Consider the following 20,312-nt stretch of genomic DNA (forward strand, 5'->3'; position numbering starts at 1 on the left):
AATACTCAGAGAGGATGTCAGGTTGACCTTCTCTAGCAAGTAACATTTGATTGGTGAATCTGTTCCAAATTTATCACTTGTCTCAATTCTCTTTTCGAAAGGCTATCCATAGTACCCACAAAGACCACTGCCACAGGCAGGAGGACAGCTTCTCATCCACTTCTTTTTTAGGCCTTTTGCCTTTCAGTATCAAGCAGTGACGCTGCTCTTTACTAGTAAATTTTGCAAGTAAGAACTTTTCCAGCAGAAGTTTGTGAGTTCACATTCAAGCAACAGGTAGACAGATCCATGATTATGCCTGAATCAAGATGGTTGTTGCCAACAGCTTAAAAGTGCCGGACTGGAATGAAAAATGGCTTCATGTCTCATTACCCTTCCCAAACAGTAGCCCACAGTTCCCGTTTTAGTTCTAGGAGAAGAGTTAAAATTCAAAGAGGTCATGAAAGGCACTTTTTTTTTTTAACATATTTGACTCTTCTTCAGATAGAGTTAATTCTCAAACACTTATAGATTGAGGGCTAATGCAGAAAGGCAGACTCACACATGCATTAGCTCACTGTCGTTGTGCAGATGTTCTTGTTTTACTTGAGGTGTTACAATAGCTGGGTGAGGGATTCCAGTTGTGTGAGGGCCTGGAGGACCAGGAATCATATGATGCGAAAACCTACAAGAGAAAACAAAGCAAGGTCTGTAACCCTACTAAGACAGGCATCAAGCACGTAAGACAGCAGCAGGATGCTCCAAGAATACAAATGCTACAAAGCTCATAATGAAGATAACTCTTAAAGAGTGCATGAAAAATATTTGGCTAAGTTTTGTGCATTGTAGCCCATTTATTCAAGAAAAGCAAACAAACAAACAAAATCAGTCAACATTTTGGTTGTAGAGAAGTTATTTTATTGACTTTCAGGCAAACAGTTTTAGCAATGCAAACAAGAAACACTTAATGTTTATACTGTTGCACTGACTAGCAATAAAAACACACATTTCTTAACCAAAAAAATATATTTCCACACCAAGATATAAACATTCTTAAAATATCCACCACCAGCCAATGCAAAGGAGGAAACTGCCATGCAGAAACAAATAAAATAAAAAGAAGAGTCTTTTCAAGAAGTCCCTGATGGCTCTCTAAGGAATCTCTTTAGTTTTCAAAGCCCTTAAGGTAAAAGATTTTAACATCACTTCACCTGAACCCACTATTCTTCCCTCAAATGCTTAAAATAAACTTTTAAAATTCTGCATCCTGGATGAAGGATGGGAGCAGGGAGAGACTTTTGTCCTAATTAAAGCTTCCTTTCATTTGTACAGGAACGAAAATGGAAAATAAAACCGAAGTACCACTAATTGAATCATCCCACCCTACTAACCCGGGTCATTCTCAAGGACAGCTCAGACAGATGTTGAAGGTGCTGAGCATTGCAAGCTCAAGTGCAGCAGAAAACCTGCATGCTTCATTTTAAACTGCTGGAAAGTACCATTAACATAAAAAGCAAGTTCATACTCCCAAGTTTTGCCGAATGAGCGATGGTTAAGGAATGGTATCCAACCTCTCCTTTCACCATTCCCTAGTCCCCTTGCTCTTTTCCTTCATGCCACCAAAATAAAGGAAACACAAAGCCCTGTAACCGAACCATTTTATCATGGGGAAAGAATGGATTTTCTTCCCAATCACCTTGACAGACACATGCTTATCGTTCCCCTGTAAAGAAGTGAAGGGACAGTGATAATCCAAAGGAGCCCACACAAAAAGAGGCAAGAGGACTCACCACTTATCAAGTGGCCTGTCTTAAATCCCTGTGCAAGAGGATGTGTCTTCTAAAAGTCACATGAAAAACCCCAAGAACGGTATATTCAAACCTTGTGTACACCAAGCACAGGATGCAGAAGCTGTCTTTAGAATGCAAAAGCAGAGCATAGGTGGTCTGGAGTGTGTCATGGCCAAGTCTCAATTAGCATTGACTTGTTTGCACTTAGACATAAAGACACAGTGCCTGATTCCACACCAGTACAAATACACTGTGCTGGCATCCTCTGCCATTAGTGGCTTTGGGCTATGAAATATCTACTTGTGAGCAAGTTTCCACACAGAGCATTACCTAAATGATTCAAGACTAATTACCAACAACTTTAAAATTGGAACTAGAGAACACAGACTAGAGTGACAATCCACCTACTTCCATAATGGTATGAGCGAAACCCAAGGATGCACACTAAATGTTGCATCTAGAAATGAACTAACAACTCATTTCAGATGAAACAGCTCAATTAATCGCTGACAATTCACTGGTGTTCCTCATTGCAATACTTCAGAGACTGACAAGAAAATGCTGAATGAGACCAGTGTGGGATCCAGGCAAACTGTATATACACACATAGGTTAAATAAAAATGTATGCATAAAGTTTCAGCTGACTGAAAAGCAAGCAAAGGCAGATCAAGATACAAGCGGAAGAGCAACTTGCCCTCTAACGCCAGCAGTTACTCCCCAGTCAGTCATTCACCTCCTACACCTACCTGGATATGGAAGGGTCGACTGAGAGTGAGGATGGATAGGGCTGCCTGAATCCACTCGAGATGGGATATACAGGCTGACCTTGCCTGAGGTCACAGAAGAAAGGAACCCATCAATCATACGATATGGTATTCAGTAGTTATTCTAGAGTTACAAGCCCTTGATGGGAACTCAGTACGAGTCACAATAAACAGTAAGAGCTAACACTTTCGAGAGTTCTCCTAATGAAAGTAACTAATACTTAAACACTTTCAACTTTCTCCCTTGCTATTGAAAGATTCCCAATCTAAGTTTCCACTGAGAAGGAAAGTAAAACAACCAGTCTTCCTCCTCCAGTGCACACATACACACATGCACACTCCTCTAACTCTATCCCTCTCTAACTTAGTATTATAAGCACTGGAATCAGATTTGTTAAACGAGCTCTTAGGAAAAACACATCTTCTTCCAAATAATTCTACTGTAGATCAGAGCAAGAACACCAGAGAGTGAATTATTAAGCTAGAAAGCCTTTAGAACAGTTTTATTAAGTCTTTGAAAACTTAGGACTTTCTCCATTAGTATATGCTATAGTGAGGTACAAATAGCCAGCTTTCCTAACAAAGCAGAAATTTATTTGATAAAAAAAAAAACCAACCCAACCACCTAAAAGCCCATAGCAACACAAATCTATCTTACTACTAAAAGATCAAACTTTGTAATCCAGTAAGAGAAGCTTGTGTGAAGTTTTTATCTTCTCTATGCTCCCACATATACAGAATATTTTGTCATCAGTCCGTCAGTTGAGGTCTTTAGTTTTTTTCTTCATCATCACTACATTTTGCTTATTTTCAGTTAGCAATGGTTCAGTCATGACTATGATGAACACCCTGAAGTAGCATGTTATGGTAATGTGAACAAATACCTGAAGCAGCCAAAACACCTGAACCAGCAACAAAGACCACCACACACATCAGCCCTTTCCAAACAGTTACTTATTGACTGGCCATTCAGCTTTCAGAGGGAAAAAAATGGATACTGGTCTTTGTAAGGTTCAGGATACAGGTTTCACACTTGGAGTATCTTACTGGAAATGAGTGGTACTCAAAGGGAAGAAGAAGGAAAAAAAAAGATGAAGGAAGTGTCAACAGCACTACCTCACAGCAAGCAGCTGAAAGCCAGAGGATAAGGGACAGCTGAGCATGTCCCGCTGTTGGTGAGTGCTGCTGAACACATCCCTGAGTCTTATAAGATTGGATCTTGTCTCTCTTCCCTCTCTTTTCCCTCTTCCCTCCCCCCAGCCTCTGCATTAAGAAACCATTCAGAAGAAATGATTGACCACATCTGGAAAACGCATGTCAGTAACTGCCTGGTGGCAGTGGAGGTGAGGAGTCAGCTCAGCAGCAAAATGGGGAGGAGGGGGGAAAAAAAGATTAAAAAAATAGTCAGATACTCCTATATTTTATTTTGATAATAATTTGTTCAAAAAGGCATGTGGCCCTTCCTGAAAGATATGCCAGCAATACAGAATTTCACCATCTTCTGCTCTCTACTTTCTCTGCTTTTTGTCATCTGGATCATATTTCCCTCCCATAGAGACATTAAAAAACAAAAAAATCTGCATCCTTCATTGTGTGGGAATAGACTACTCATGATACAGACTCTAAAGCACTGAAATTGTTACTGAGTTTCCTTATTTCCTGCTCCAACAGAACGGAGGGCAAGTATGTATCTACCCCAAGCAGACAGACATGCAGCACCCTGTCAAATCTATTACTCCAAAAATACCACATTTCCTCAAAAAGGAAAATGACACTCTGAGTGGAAGCAAGAGATCCTGAGAGCACTAGTATTAGCAAGAGCAGCAAAATCTCCCAGTCACAGAGGCTTCTCTCCATACAGAAAGTGTAAAAAGCAGCAGACTAAAAAAGTTTGTTCTCCATTTGGGGCAGTTTCAAGATTTCACACCCCTCCACACACTTCAAAGTTCCTTCTTACCTCTCCTCCCCTCAGTAATTACAATTTTGTTTATTAAAAATTTACATTTCATTTCTTGAAAATTGTTTTCTGCTATCTTTCCAAATGCTAAGAGCCACAAATCTGAGCCATAAGAAATATAAAAACTTCAAAGTGAAATCTACACACTTTAATTTCTGTACTTGTTCAAAAACCAAATTCAATTTCAACTAAAATAAAATAGCAATTTCTTACTGCAATGACATTATTATTATTATTTTGTAAATGCTGCAATTGATTCAACAATAGTGAATGGTGTGAACATGCACCTTTGTCTGAAAAGAAGCTAAAAAATCTTACCAGCCAAGAGGTGGTGTTATCTGTCCAACCCCCCCTGGAGACAAGGGATAGAAGGTAGGGAGATCAGGAGCTGGAGGATGCCTGGACATGCCTGTTAAAGAGCAGAGAAGAATGAATGACTTTCCCCTCAAAATACTACATGCGTGACCTGCAGTTCACAGCTGACACGGCCAACGCTACGATGGAATTAGTGCTCTGGGTAAGAAATAACCACCTTCTTGGTTAGTGTTAAAAGCAAAAGGCTATGCATGCCACCCTTAAAATAGTAACTAACTTGCACACAATGCTGCAATCCAAAGGGAAACTGGAAAGCCGATGTGGAAGGTGGAAATAAACGTATGGGTAAGGACCTGTGCAAGTTTAGATCCTCCTGTAAAATGCATTAGGCAATACTGTCCTCTCAATGGTTTCACCAAACGTGACTGGATCCTGAGGACCTCTTCTAACACATCATGAAACAAGAGGAAAATAATGTGTTGTCAAAGAGGCAGCACAGCAGAGCTATTAGATTAGGTAAATTGCTACTTTTATATTTTCTCCTTTTCCCTTATGGATTCACAGATTTTGGAAACTTGCTACCATAGAGGATCAGTGCTTAATTAAGAATCATTTTCAGGCCTGTAATGGTCACACTTGATATGATTCATTTGGCTTCCAATTGTCACTCCAGCTCCAACTAAGCTCTTCATCAAGTTGACTCCTGTGGGCTCCAAGGTCAATCTGTTTTGCATTGCTAGTATTTCATGGAAAAATAAGAGTCCCATCAGGAATGATCCATCAGCTCACATTCCCCAGAACACAGAATCCTACAACTGCAAGAATCACCTCAAGATTAAAGCTAATCCTCATCCCAAAAGAGTCTGTGGTCTCCATTCTTCACCTAAACCTTGTGCCCCCGGGAGACATGGAATTACAGTTGCAGAGGCCACAAAGACATTGGTTTATTTAAATGTGTTTGGGGAAGAGGGGGTGAAGCAGAAGGAATTGTTAAGTCTACTTCCCATGTTAAATCAGTTGCTTTAAAAGGGTATTAAATATTTATGTGGTGACACTCCAAAGGTCCAAGACTGAGTGTGTGCTACCTTGAGACTTAGTTTATAGATTGATGCTAGTAATTTATTCCCCTCCCCAGTTTGTATTTAAATGTTCTGAATTTAATTACAAGATTTGAAGTATATCTGTCAGGACTGTGTACAGGAAAGCACAGAGAACAATACCGGTGGTGGTGTTGTCTGAAAAAAAGTAAAATTTTCAGACTTGGGACCACAATATGAATGAGGATCAAATTTCTGGCCAGTTGTCTTTTCAAAGGTGTAAAACAGCTGGTAGCTGATAGGAAAGGAAACACTTTATATATCCCAGGGCTTTCATATGAGAGGAAACACTCTTTCTGAATGGTTTAAGAAAAGAAAAAAATAACAAAGGTGAAAAACAAGCCCAGCATCTCATCTCTCTCATCTCTGGTGATGACTGATGCTCCTGGAAGTGATGACGTGACCTTGCCCCTGCCAGACCAAGTTCTGCACAAGGAGCTGGGCCACTCCTTCCCCAAAATCTGCATTTCTGAGCCATGGAGACAACAGTGCTCTCTCTTAAGTGGTGCACAGTTGTTATTGATAATCCAAAACTTCTCACCCCTTATGGGGGGCTAGTAGCTACGTAATGCCCAGCAGGAGCACACACAGCAATCACACAGCCAGTGTTCCCCAAAAAAAGTTCTTGCTCATGAGAGGTTTAAGAAAAAACAAATAAAAAATAAGATAAAATAAGATAAAATAAGATAAAATAAAATAAAATAAAATAAAATAAAATAAAATACTGACTGCCTTTAGCAAGGCAGTGCTGTGTGTCCATTCCAAAGTGCCTCGGGTGCAAGAAGCAGTGCTGAAGGCAAGCTGCTGTGGACCCCCTTGCTGGAGGATTTTGGTGGGAGGAGGGCACCCTGGCATCAGGGCTAGGGCGGCAGGGCAGTGCCTTGTTCCAGACCCACAGTGGGAGGCGAGGACAGAAACAATGGTTGGAGGCGTTTGGCAGAGGACCTGAGGAAAAGAAAAATCCTCTCTTTGCAGCAACTGCATGGGCTACTTCACTGCGGCTGCTCCCACACGCCACTGGCGTCGAAACAGGGAGTATGGATGGAAAGACCACACACATCAAGGAGACCATCCCAGACAAAACCAGTAGTCTCCAGCCTGCATTATCCAACCCCATCTTTGCCAGATGCTGAGCAAAGGGATAAGAGTCCATTCAGGAACACCAGAGGGGCATGAGCTTTGTGCCTTCCGGAAGAGCCCCTCACCAGGCTTGTGCTCAGGGATGGGGATGTGACCAGCGGGATGCTGGACAGGGGAGAGGGTAGAGAAGGGGCAGAAGAGAGAGAGGACGTACAGCAGAAACAACAAACCAGATGTTGTTCAGTTGGGGTCTGCAGTACAGGAGGACAAAATAATCAGAGTAAAGGAAAAAAATGGGACACAGGTGGGCAAACCCAGCATGCAGTAAGTGAAAACCTCTTGAGCTCACGAACTGCAGCAGCGGGGTGTGCCCCAGCTGTCACAGCCAGCTTCAGCAAGAGGTGGAAATCCCGCTCTCTTAACACATGGCACCTCTGGGATTTCAAGGAATGAGTGTGAATATCCTTCTCCTGGGCACTGATGCAAAGGAGGAAGACAAATGAGGACAGGAGGCCTCCATTTGCTTCTTCCAAGTCTGAAAAAGATATTATACATGTATTTACAGGCCAGGATTTCCAGGCAGAGTGCTTTTTACATTCCCCCTCCCTAAAAAAACCCCAAACAACTAACCAACAAACAGCAAAAAACACACAGAGCCACAAGGCCATAGTGTTTTCTGGATGTAGCCCTTGTTATTACCTGCATTACACAGTCAAAATAAAAGCTAAGCATTCAGGGAAAGTCAGAACAAAAAAAGTCTCCCTCTCTGAACAATGATGACTGGACACTTCTTCAGATAAATGGGACAACTGTGCATGTGGATGTGTGTCCAGGTAAAGCAGAGCTTCGTGATCTTGTCAACACCACATGGTGCGACATGTGAGTGCAGAAAGGGGCATGGAGAGGCACCCTCCAGGACATGTTATGGCACCTACAGACTTCATGCCTACACACAAATATCCAGAATACAGTGGATGCCTCTGTAAACCTTCTGCTCCCTCTCCTTCCTTCCTTACCACCAGCTTCTCCACGCAGGCTTGTTCTCAGGTGCTTACCCAAACGCTGGCTCAGACCCGTGATGGCCAGGGCCAGTCCTGCCCTTGCACCTCCCCCCACCAGCTCCTGCATCCCAATGCAAGCAAGCACATCGTTCCCAAGAAACCACTGGTTTCTCCTGGGTGCTGGGCAGAAGCTCTTGGCACAGGCTGGGCGTAACACCTCAAGGCTGTCAGCAGTTCCCTGGGGGCCTGCAGACTGACATAGAGTGGGGTTGGTCTGATGTTCCCAGTTGTGCATCTGGGAGGCTTTTTTGTTTGCTTTAAGGAGTCCTAGGAGTGCAGAGAAAACTTACAGCCATCTAAAAAGATGCTTTCTGCAGAAGGCAGCTGGTGCAAGGTTAAAAAATGTCACATTTGTAAAGCTTTAACTTGCACAGGCTCAAAATTATTTTTATGGGCAATGCTTCAGTTATGCCAACTGACATATGGAAGAATACGGACAACTAGAATACAAGGACATAAAACACCATTTTAGGTGAAAGGGAAAAAGAAAAATTTTCAATAACATCACTACTGAAGTACTTGTCTCCCATTTTTGGGAAGGTCAGGATTGATTGACCTTTCTGCATCTGCATGCTTCAAGCCTCGGGCACCGCTGAAGAGGGTAAAAACTGGTCTCTCTTTATTGATATTTTAAAAGACTCCGATGACAAAAGCAAGCCCAAATTATCGCATCAGAAAGACCATGAGAGTTTAAGAAGCCACACTAAATATCGGCATCGTGGCAAAATTACCATCTCTGAAAGTGGGCATATGCACCTGGAACCCTCCCTCTAAACTACTACAAATAAAGTTCTGTCAGCAGCACAGGGACCACTCTGCATCCCCATGGTGCTGGGAAAGGATGGGCTCACCTTGTTTGGAGCTGACGTCAGAGGGGATGTGAGATGGGTGTGACCCCGGGGAAAAGTGCTCATCGCTGTAGGTGATAAGAGGGGTGAGGGGGTGAACCGCATGAGAAGGCTGTACCACGGGCACCTTGTTTGACTGCAAAAGAAGAACAAAAATTAAATTAAATGGTGTTAGTGAGGTGGAGCTTCTGCATTGAAAAAAAACCCCAACATTTCCAAAATGCAATTTTTAAATATTCGCATTACTGAAGAGGAGGAAATTGAAGATGGACAGACATGACATTGGGGCTAGTGGATGGAAACTAGGTTTGCTGCCAGAATTGGCATCCTGGCACCCGAGGAGGGATGCAGATATTGAGGAAAGGCATGGAAATGGGTGGGGGCCGGAAGCAGGAAGAAAGGCACTTGGGAGACACAGAGCGGAAATGGCAAATGGAGAGCCCCAGGGCAGGAGGAGCAACATGCTGGGCAGGCAGGCACCGTGCAATAAGGGCTGCAGGCAAAGGACTGCAGAGTCAGCAGCAGTGCTGCAAAAACCCTTTGGTTACAGGAACAGCATTTAAAAAAAAAAAAATAATTAAAAGAAAAGGCTTAAAGTGCAGGTTTGCCACATCTCCAGCCTTAAGAGCGACACGAGCTTCATCAACTTCACTCCTGCTCTCCATTGCTCTCCTGCACAGCCACAGTGTGGCATGGCACAGCGCAGCTGGGACAAATCCCCACCATTGCCAGAGGACACAGCAGATTTTCTCCCTTGCAATTTTACGAAGTCTGCTTGAAAACTCTCGGTCTGTCTAACAGGTAACTAAAAAGTCATCCTTAAGAGCCTGATTTCGTATACAAGTGGTTGGCAGAGGCCTCTCAGAGTGGTCAGTTAGGGGGGAGACCTGCTGGCTGCCTGGGGACAGCTGGGAGGCCTCTCCCTGCATCATGCCATGGTGAAGTCAAAGTGCCACAAACACCTGAGAGAGTCCTGAAATGGGTGCCATAAGGTGATGCCCGTATAGGTCAAGACACACACTTCCCATCAGCACTTCCTGCAGAGGCACAGGGGAGGAGGCAGTCGGCATGACAGAAGGATGCTGCCCAAAATGATGCTCTTTAGATAAGGCTGCAAGACAACAGAACTCCTCTGTTCCAATGAAATCCTGCCATATTAACACTGTTTGAAGCACAAGTTGCTCTTTCTGCGGTGGGGTGAGCCACAGTGATGATGCCAGCATGTAACAGGCACTCCTCATTTGTACCCTGCTATTCTACGCTGCCCCTTAGCACAAAAAATTATGGAACAAACAAGTATTTAATAAAATCTAAAAAAAAAATAGAGCTGTTCTTCAGAGAGACACACTGATAAAACTCAGCTAGGACAGCCTGTCAAATACAAGGAATTAACAAAAAAATAATTTAAGAGGCCAATGAAATTAATTTTCATTGAGTTCACTACTGAAATCCCAGCACAAAACAGACGTTAGGACAAAGCTCCATGCACAAGTCCATGATTTCTCTGGACTCCTGGAAGCAGACGGGTTATATAATGGACAACTCAATTTATTGTTAAGATCGGTAGGAGTAGAGGAAAGGAAACAAATGGGAACCAGTGCAGCATTTTCCGCTTTCCTTGTTTCCAGAGCACCACCTTAAGGAACTTGCATTAGCAGGCAGTATCTTCTTAATGTCTGACCTATCCCTCCAGTCATATAGCTCAGAATCTGGTGCCATGAATTTTTGCTAAATTATGCTATCCTTCCTCTCCTCTTAATTTTACGGTTTTCAACACAGATTTGCTTTCCTGTGGGAAAGAGATAAGAACCTGAGGATTTTAATTTAAGCTTCGGCCTTGTCTTATATTTTGCAAGATGGAGAGAGAAAGCAGCGTTAGTAGGTGTTTTAAAGCCAACAAGCATTAGGTCCATTTTTGTGGACCTAATAATAAAAGCAAAATGAATTCTCAATAATATCTATGAGTTGAGTTGTAAAGGGGATAGCTCAGACTTATTCATCTTCCCCATCCATATAAATTCCACAAAAAACAGATACCAACGAATTTCAGACAATTTACAAATTGGGCCTCAGTTTTCAGCACAACACTCGTGGTCCAGCCCACCATTCAGTCATTACTTTATCAACAATAAACTGTATATTATGAATAAAGATCAAGCAATAGATGTATTTAGGTCACACACACACAGCTGCTAATCAGCATTAATTTCTCAAAATTTAGTAATTAACATTTTGTATTGTACTGGATGTAATTGTCATGCATGCCCCTGGTATCACGGTTCCTTGCTTTCAGAAATCACTCGTTTATACTTTGAGCATGCCAATCCTTGTACCTCCTCACTCTCCAGCATCCTGCAGATTTTATTTTATTTTCTAATTCTCAGCACCTTATCCCCTAAGCCCATGGCAGCAGCTTTGAACGGGCGAGGGAACCATGAGAAGTCAGGAGAAAAGCAAACCGCTTGTCAGCAGACTTAAAATTAACATATAAACAGGCCATATCTCCATTAAGAGCATTTGGGGGTCTGCAGAGCCAGAAACTGGGGAAAAAAAAACTGTAACAAGAAATAATAGCAATAATGCAAAGCTTCCCAGCCTGCCTGCCCCACACCGCTTTGGGAAGACCCAGGGAGCTCTGGCAGCTAAATCTTGCTGGGCACCCCAGTGTACTACCAGACGGGGGCTCGGTGGGTGCAGGCTGAGCCTCCTTGTTCCCTCTGGTCCCACCAAGATGGCCACAGTGACTGACAGCAGGGAGAACACACAGGGCGACACATGCACAATGAAACCAGGAGGAGAAGGACCTGACGACATATTTTCCAAAATCCCCATGGATTTAAATTGTTTCTGTTATGACACCTGCCCTACAAGTCAACCCAGATGGGTTATGTGAGCTCTCTTCGCAAAAAGGGTTCAGGGCAGGGGACTAAGACCTCATATGCAGCACTGAATGTCCCTCTCACTACTCTCTCAACCCTCCCACCCCCAGGATAAGCCCCAGGTACCCCGCTCACTCCCATGGAGCCTGGCCTGCACCCTTTGCCCTGGGGACATCTGAACTGGGGATGATGCCAAAGTCCCTTCCACCACCTACCGCTCACAGTGGACACTACTGCTCCAGAGGCTTTCCAGGGCTGCGAGACATGGCCAAAATCTTACTTCACACTGACATATACAGGACTGTGCTGATGAGACCGCTTCTACTGCATCTCAGTGTCTTTTTCCACAGGCTTCCTTCTCCCACAAACATGCCATCCTTACAATTGTCCCCCCAAATCCTCCAAAGATGGTGCATACAGTTGCAGAAACATTTGAGAGACTGACAGAGACCTGATCTGGGTCAATGCAATCTCTATGCACGGGGAACTCAGTCCTCCATGCTTCACTCAGCACCTGCTAACCAAGCCCATAACCACACAGCTCTCCCTGGCACACTGGTGACATTAACATCTAGTAACAGGCATAGTTCATAGAGCGCCTTTTCTCCTCCACACAGCCTGAAAAATCTTCTCCTGAAAAACCTGATCTGTCCTCCAATGAGACAATCACATAATTACACAATGTCCTACATGAGGTTCTTCAGTATTTCAGAACAGAACTTCATCCACCCACCAAAATGTAATGTTATGGTAAGCTGGTACCCAAGCACCTTCTAAAACCACAATAAAGCAGATGAGGATGCAATTCTCATTTCCAAGACTATCTGAAGAAGCTGAACATTTGTTGAAACGGTCCCTAACACAGCTCTGATGTGGCATACATGGTGTACTACCACACTACATCACTTTAGTTCCCTTCTAAGCTTCTTCACATGACCTGGAAAGTGAAGGAAATGAAACATACGGCCTGCCTCAAGATCTGCAATTTGGAAAAAATAAATAACTGAAAATGAGGACCTGTACTTTACAAACCTGAAGACTTTCTGTTATATTTTAGGGCACCTTGTCACACATATATCATAACCTGTTACAAACACTAAAGTCTAATGGCAAAGGAATGATCTATGCCTGTTGGCCTGGGGACACACGGCTATGGCCCACAGGACTCAGCTCAAAGGGATACTCCTGAGTGGCTAAACCTTGGTGGCCTCCTTCTTAGAGACCACCAGAGTTCCAGACCCACTGCATAGCCTTGCAGCACAGACTATGCCTGCACCCTTTGGGAACTGGCCTCTCCCTGGCCCTCCCCGGGGCTGTTTTTATCATCAGCTTGGCCTTCTCAGTTGGTATCTTTTATTTCTCCCAAGCATGTTCTCAGGTTGAAATGAGGCAGTGCTGGCAGGGAACAGTGCCCTGAAGGAACACCAAGAGGACTGGGAGAGCATACAGGTACTGGAAACAGCAGGAGCCAGTTAGGGTTAAGATGAAACTGCTACTCAGTTTTATGACTAACCTGAAAGAAAACCCCATAACCCCTAAACAAATCTTGTAGGCAGAGGGTAAGAGCTCGCAGGGAAGAGGACCCTGACCCAGCAATAGACATTATCCCAGCATCAGCTTTGCCATGTACCAGACAACTGTTTAAAGCTATTGCTGTGCTGAAGTAATGCAGGAACAACCACCCAGGTCAGTACAATAGCAAACATTTCCCTTGCAAACAGCAATCACAGTCTCCAGGTGGTAAAGCTTGAACCATACTCAGGCATTTTGGGCAGGACAAGGATGGAGGGAGAAATCCTCTGGCTGTGGCACTGGCACAGTTGCTGCCATGGGACTGGGTAACCCCTGCAAGTGCTCTGCACTGGCAGTGCTGCACCTGGACTCACAGAGTTACTCACTACTTTAAATATGTGCCTGCCCTCTCATCCAAGGAGTACTCTTTGAGACAGTTCAAATTAATCTCTGGTGAGTTGATTGTGAAATGTTGCATCTTGAATTCAGACTGAATCCAGGAAGTTTTCCCCTATTTTTGAAATGCTTTTGAAGAAAAGCAAGACTAGAGAAAAAAACAAACCCCAAGCCCTCCCCAAGCAGCTAGCTAATGCTTCAGCAAAGGCCCCCACCTGTAAGGTATCCTATATGCAACAAGTGTCCAAAAACTATAAAAAGCCTGGGACAGCCATGGCAAAAATGCCTGTAGGTCAGCGCTGGGCGAGGCGGGCAGCTGGGAGCTCCTGCTGGAGCTGGGGCGACCATTTGTTCCAGCTGCTGCACAGAGAAAGATATTAAATTAATGACCCTTCAAAGGACACGCATCTACAAAGGAGGTCGCAGATGGGCAGGGAGCTTCGCAGAGCTTTGCAAGCAAGCCTGTGCACACAAGACCAAAGCCTCCCTGGGTCAACACCCAAAGAGGTGATGGCTTGGTTTTTGTTTTGGTTTTTTTTTTCCCTCTTTTCTTTAAACACAAAGCTGCTTCTAAAAAGCCAAAACAAGGCCCCAGCCTGACTACCTTTCCTCTCCTATCAGCAAGTTATGCACTGATCACAGATACCAGCAGATGGTCTTCTCAACTCGGGCTAAAATAAGTCAATTAAAAAAACCAACCAAACAACAACAACAAAAAGAAACTTAAGGATAAATGCATGTGTTCCCTTTCATTCCTGAAAAAGAGGGTCATTTGAAAAAACACTGCTTCAACTTTTTGACAGCAAATGTTAAATAACAACAGGCAGCTCCTCAAAAAAAACACCACCACCATCAAAACATCTTCAAACCTTTCAACTACTGTTCTAGCAGTATTTTGGAATAAAAGGATCAATTGGCCCATTTACTGTGGGAGGATTTGAGGATACCTTGATCTGAAGAGACAAGAAAAATCTGTCCCTTTTTTAGCCTATTTTAGTTTCTGGAACCCTGAGGTCTTTCTTAGGCAGATGGTTTTAGCAAACCCAGAAGACAGCAATTTCAGCCATCCTCTCAAAATACCAATAGCATTTTAATGTCTAAACTAGCTCTGTATTTTTGCCTTTGCTAATCAGCTGTTGCGATAAAAATGCAAGATCAAGAAGAATGTCATTTTGGAGCAATGTCAAAACCAGGCCCATGTCTGGGTTCATCGTGGACAAGCTTTAGCACAGGGGTACTGGTGACGGAATAAAGACGAAGTAACAGTAAGGTATTTTGGCTAAAACTAGTTACCAATAGAGGAAACAAGCTCATCGATACCAACAGTAATTGCAGTTACAATTTGCCACCTCCCTGGGAGATATTGTTCAATCCCTTTTCATAGACAACTTTGCAAAGATGCAGCAAGGTCAGTATACAGAGAGCTCAGGTTACTTCCCCTATCCCCAAACCATTTTTTAGAGCAAATAGTTTTATGTCCAAAGCCAACCTCCTTCTAGGCTCCTGCCATCAGAGATAATTTTATGCTTAATTTTCAAAACCTCCTCCAATCCTTGGACAGTACAGTTGGGAAAATGACAGAGTGGGTATGGGAGTGGTGGCTTGTAGCATTAGTTATAGCCTCACCTGAAGCTAAAAGGAACAGAGATAAGAAAGCACACTCACAGGAACACACCACTCACAGGAAACAGGGGCTTAGGAATATTGTGATTTATGAAAAGACAAATAAAAAAAGTGCAGTCTTTTAACCCTGCTTCACAACTCGGCAATGGGAGGTCATTTATCTCATTGACCTTTCATGCTTACAAACAGTGGGGTGACACCCCAGGGACTCACCATTTTAAGGAGGTAAAGTGAAATGCTGTATCCACGCTGATGTGAAACTTTACAGCTTTACAACTGCTAACGTTTATTTAGAACAAAACTAAAATCAAAATCGCACATTTCAAGGGCCAAACTGATGGCTTGATGAGGTCAGAAAAAAATCCTCCTGGTCCTCATTTTCCTCACTTACTGTACTTCAGCTCTTTGCCACATAATTAAGTTGCACTTAGTGCTGGGAGTCAGGAAAGGGCAGAACAAGAAAGTTACTTAAAGTCAATCACTGAAAGTTTTCCCCTTCTCCCCAGGACATGTTGCATCAGTAAACCACAAAGCCACAGCATGCCAGGAGACCTCCAGAAGATGGAGAGAAGAAGCTGGCAGCACATCAGCAGGTGAAGGAGGCACCCAGGATCCTTGCTAGAGCTTCCCATGGTTATTTGGGAGGATGAAAGGTTTGTGACCTTTTTCCAGCAGCCAAAAGTGCCATGCCACAGTCTGTGGGCATAAAGATCAGCACCTGAAGCAAAGGGGATGTCACATCTGGAAATGCAGGCAGCATACAAGGACAGTCGAGAGGAGTCAGAGCAAACTACTCTGCCTGAAGCCCAAAGGGTTCATGTGCAATAAAAACTTCATTGCAACAGGCAGGGGAGCATTGCAAAGGAAAGTGTAAATGCGATTTGACAAAGCCTAGAATAAGTATCTATCTAGACGGATTACAAGGAGTAACTAGATTCAGGTTAATTGCAATGCTAGTGAGAAACCAACACACTATTGTCTTGTCTACATTCTTGTCTTTTTCTAACTTTTTCATCCCTCCCTCCCCTTCAATCTTGGAAATTAATACAGCACAACTGTGATGGATTTTTGCTGAAAAATTGTAATAAGCATTTGAGTTCCCTCAAGACAGCTCTAAAAACATGGGTGTTGAATCTCTGACAGAAACATGCTTTATTTCAAGTGTTCATTAAGCACTGCCATTAAGTAAGTGATTAAAGCACACCCAGTATTAAAATAGCTTGATTAGAAATCCCCTGCTATCTCCATTTTCTTCTCTCCCGTGACTTCTTAATTTGTTTGTTCTTGCCTGCTCAGGAAGGCTGCCGAGAGACCTGGAGTGCTGGTGAACCATGTGGGGAGCCAGGCAGGTCTTGTAAGGCTCTGATCAGGGGAGGACAAGCCCATTTCTATTTCCAGAGTGCAGTTCACATATACAGAGATTACAGCTAGTTTTACACAGCCCATTGGTTTTAGAAATATGACTGATAGGGCATTAAATTGGCAGCAAAGCCACATCCTTGCAGGGAAAACTTTCCCTGTTACAATATTTTGAAATGTTTTACTTCATTCTCCAAACTAAGCAATAGGTTCTCTTGGATGCAAATTAATTGCTAGCAAACACTCCACAATTTGCCAGCCAGTGCTCATTTTAAGCTCTGGTTCCTGCAAGATGGTCCTTTAACTTTGCCCATCCTGAACAGTTCATCTTTTTCCTGATGTAAATACAAGCCTACACCCAAAAGAAGGAACCTGCAGCATCAAATCACACACTCGACCCCAGGGGTTACTTAACACTCCCAAAACGTGGTAAATGGGACCACTGACACTACAGATACTCCAGATGGTGACACACCACACGGGCCTTTACCCTGCATAGCATCCCTTCTTCTGCCTCATGTGTTTTTGTCACACACAAGCAACCCCATTAGCTAAAAAGGTGTTTTCCCCCATTGTTTCCTGACCTGTCCAGAGCCCTTTCTGTTCTTTATTCCCTAAAGAAAGCGGTGGCCCAGGAATATTTTAACAAACCCAGGCTTGAGCCTCTGATTCACAGGGTTCTTGCTTATTAATTGCTTTGACAATAAGGACTGTTGTCCTAAGCCACCAGAGGAAGGCCACTGGACATCAGAGGAACTGGTGCCCACAGGCCAGCTGCTTGCCAGGGGGGAATCAGTAGGAGCGTTATGTGACAGAGCCCCGGGGGTTCTGGGTAGGGGAGAAGGATGCTGGAGTCCATCCCGGTGTCACCTCTTGTGCCATCTTCAGCTCTTCCCTGGGGACAAAGCTGCTCTGGTTTCTGTCACCAGAGCTGTCTGATGAGTTAGGACAAAGACACAAGCTTGTTTTGCTTGCCTCGAGGTTATCAGGATCTCTGCTCACAACAAACTTTGGCATCTTCTCCAGGGTACTCAGACCCACAGGCTAATGTGCCTCTCTTAGAGGCAAAGGGATGCACTTCAGCTCAATATTCAAACCGGGGAAATCGCTCAAACAAGTGAAACACCAACCACCACATAAGCGCACAAGTTCTGTGTGAAAGTGGGTTGTCCGACGACAACCTCTGAAGCCTCGCGTTCCTGTTCTGGCAGACATTGTGCGTCACAGGATGGGATGACTTTTCCTCATTGGCCTCCTCAAGTCTCACAGGATACAGACCCAGGCTCCTGGGGGGCACCAAGAAAAAATCCCATCCTGCACCCTGGTGACAGGAAGATGCCTTTCGGCACTGCACACACACTGTGGATCAAAAGTGCTTGAAATAGGACCTCTCTTAAATTTATTTACAATAAGTCTATGTTACCGCTTATTCAACACCATATGTCATAACAAAGACCATCAGAGGCCCAGAAAACTGAGAAATGGGTCAAATTCTCTTTGAGCTGCAGTTTTCAAGTTGCACTGAATAGAAATGTTCTCAATTAAGAAAATGCAAGAGTATGACATGCATCAGGAAGTTGTCTTGCATCTGTCATATAGAAGGTAAGGACAAAGGCTCAACACCCATACAGGCACCTGGCACACCTTTACGAGTTCAAAACCTCTGTTTACCATGCCTAAGTTCGCAACTTAGTGGTTGACCAGGCATCAACTGCTTAATTCTATCAAAACAGAGATCATGCTGTGCTGGTCATACTGCCCAACATGACTGATGTTTTTGGAAGCACTCCTGTCTCATCTGCCTTCTAAAAAACAGGGGACAAAAAGAAAAAAAAAAATATAGAAATGGAGTGATGATAGAGGAGTGACAAATTTGATGACATTGATGACTCCTCTCAACTGGCCTTTGCTCCTGGAAAGCCTGGTTCCCCACCACACTGAGGCTGCTTAAAAACTCCCGTGGGGAAACCAGTGCCGAGGCCAACCCCCTCTGGCCCCAAAGTGGCACAAAGGGCTGCCCACACTTTGCCATGAGGTAAGGAGACCCTACTGCCAGGATTTTAGCTCCTTCAGGGGGATTTCCCAGCAGAAGTGGAGCAGACCTGAGCCCAGCTTGAAGCGCAATGCTGACAGCTGGGGCTGCGTCCACAGCATGACAGGTGGTAGGGGCAGGCAGGGCCAGGTGGGAAGGGTGCAGGGGTTGCTCAGCACATGACAAGGTATGAAGGAAGCACCAGAGGGGGCATTTTCTCCAAATTTGAGGCTCTCAGGCACCACTGACCCTGAGTATGTACTGTAAAAAGTTTTCAAGTAACTTCCCTGAGTCCGGCTAAACCGTATTAACAGATTTATCCAATAACATGCAAATTCAGGTTTTAATGAAAAGTCTTAAGTCCCAGCTCTAAGTGATTTGGACTTTTCTGCTAATGGCATCGGCTAATGACCAAAGATTTAATGCACCAAGTCTTAGCATACATCAATGCAAACAATGTAACCATTTAGTGGAGGCAAAAAGTCATCTCATTAGACATCCATCATTGGATGTGGGCAAGATGGTCCAAAGGCTTAAAATAAAATATTCATTTTTAAACTAAAAAAAAAAATAAAAAATCCCTATACATGTACAAATTATTAGGCCAAAAGTAGCAGTCTGCTAAAGCTTCACTAGGATTGAAAATGCAAACTGCTACGTTTATCTGGAGGTAAAAAGCATTTGCAAGTATTTAATTTCAGCAGTACTGTTCCACGGAAGACAAAACCAATTTTAATAGGCATTAAAGCAATAGGGCCTTCCAGAAACAGGACGTCTCTTAGACAGGTTATTTGAACCATCAGTAGAAGGTCACAACAGGAATTATTTCTCTACCACGTTGTGCAAGACGGTTTCAGTACAAACAAAAGTGTTGAAAAGCTACTAACTTAGTTTTATAGATAATTTCCATGAGGGTTTGTCACATCAATGAGATGCAAAAATATGCCCTAAAATTACATTTATGTGTAGCTAAAAATACAGAAGTCACAGCACACAGATAAGGATGAGGAAAAAATGACTCGAACAAGGCACGGACTCAAAGGAGCAGGGCTGCAAACACTTTTTTTGGCCCAAACCATTGATGCTGACTGTTTCATTTGGACTTTTGGCATCAATAGGAGCAATAAACATACCATGTAACACTGCTGGATGCCGAGCTACTGACACATGCTGTAAATGCTTATTATTTTTAGTCTCGTTTGCCAAATGGCATCTCAGAAGATACATGGGCTGACAGTGGGATATGACTCAGGTAAGAGAAAGACTTCAATTTTAATGGGCCTGTGCAAGCTGTTTGTCTGTTTACAGAAGTGAAAAAAAGAAAGGAAAAGAGATATCCAGAAAAGTTGGAGCACCCTACCTTTGTGCCTGCAGGCTCTGTTCTCAGGGCAGCTTAGGAAAGATTTTTTTTCCGCTCCCCAAAAAGAAGATAGAGCAACCTCATGGCAAGTTCTGCTTCCAGATGCAGAGAGAAACCAACAAAGGAGCCCTGGAGGGATGCTCCTCTGTCAGCTTTGGAGTTAGATCATCCTCCAAGGCCTATCCCTGCAGAAATGCACACTCGTGACCCAGGGAGCCTCAGGACACAAAATGAAGCTCTGTTGGGGAGGTTTAGGTTA

General features: G+C 43.6%; 1 protein-coding gene across 5 annotated transcripts in view; it reads right to left on the reverse strand.

The window, feature by feature from the left end:
* LEF1 (lymphoid enhancer binding factor 1) overlaps positions 1-20,312 on the reverse strand; it is a 71,153-nt gene that overhangs the window by 20,837 nt on the left and 30,004 nt on the right. For 3 of the 5 annotated variants that reach the window (XM_027736642.2, XM_027736650.2, XM_039379885.1), the window contains exons 5-8: positions 8,896-9,028; positions 4,810-4,900; positions 2,517-2,600; positions 542-664 (exon numbers count right to left, since the gene is read on the reverse strand). In XM_027736642.2, coding sequence (XP_027592443.1) covers positions 542-664; positions 2,517-2,600; positions 4,810-4,900; positions 8,896-9,028 — 431 coding nt within the window. The remainder of the gene's footprint in view (positions 1-541; positions 665-2,516; positions 2,601-4,809; positions 4,901-8,895; positions 9,029-20,312) is intronic. The other 2 variants (XM_027736669.2, XM_027736659.2) reach the window with 1 other exon arrangement.

This window comes from Pipra filicauda, unplaced genomic scaffold (assembly GCF_003945595.2).
Source record: "Pipra filicauda isolate LSUMZ 115617 unplaced genomic scaffold, ASM394559v2 scaffold17_size4572894_pilon, whole genome shotgun sequence".
NCBI classification, from domain to species: Eukaryota; Metazoa; Chordata; class Aves; order Passeriformes; family Pipridae; genus Pipra; species Pipra filicauda.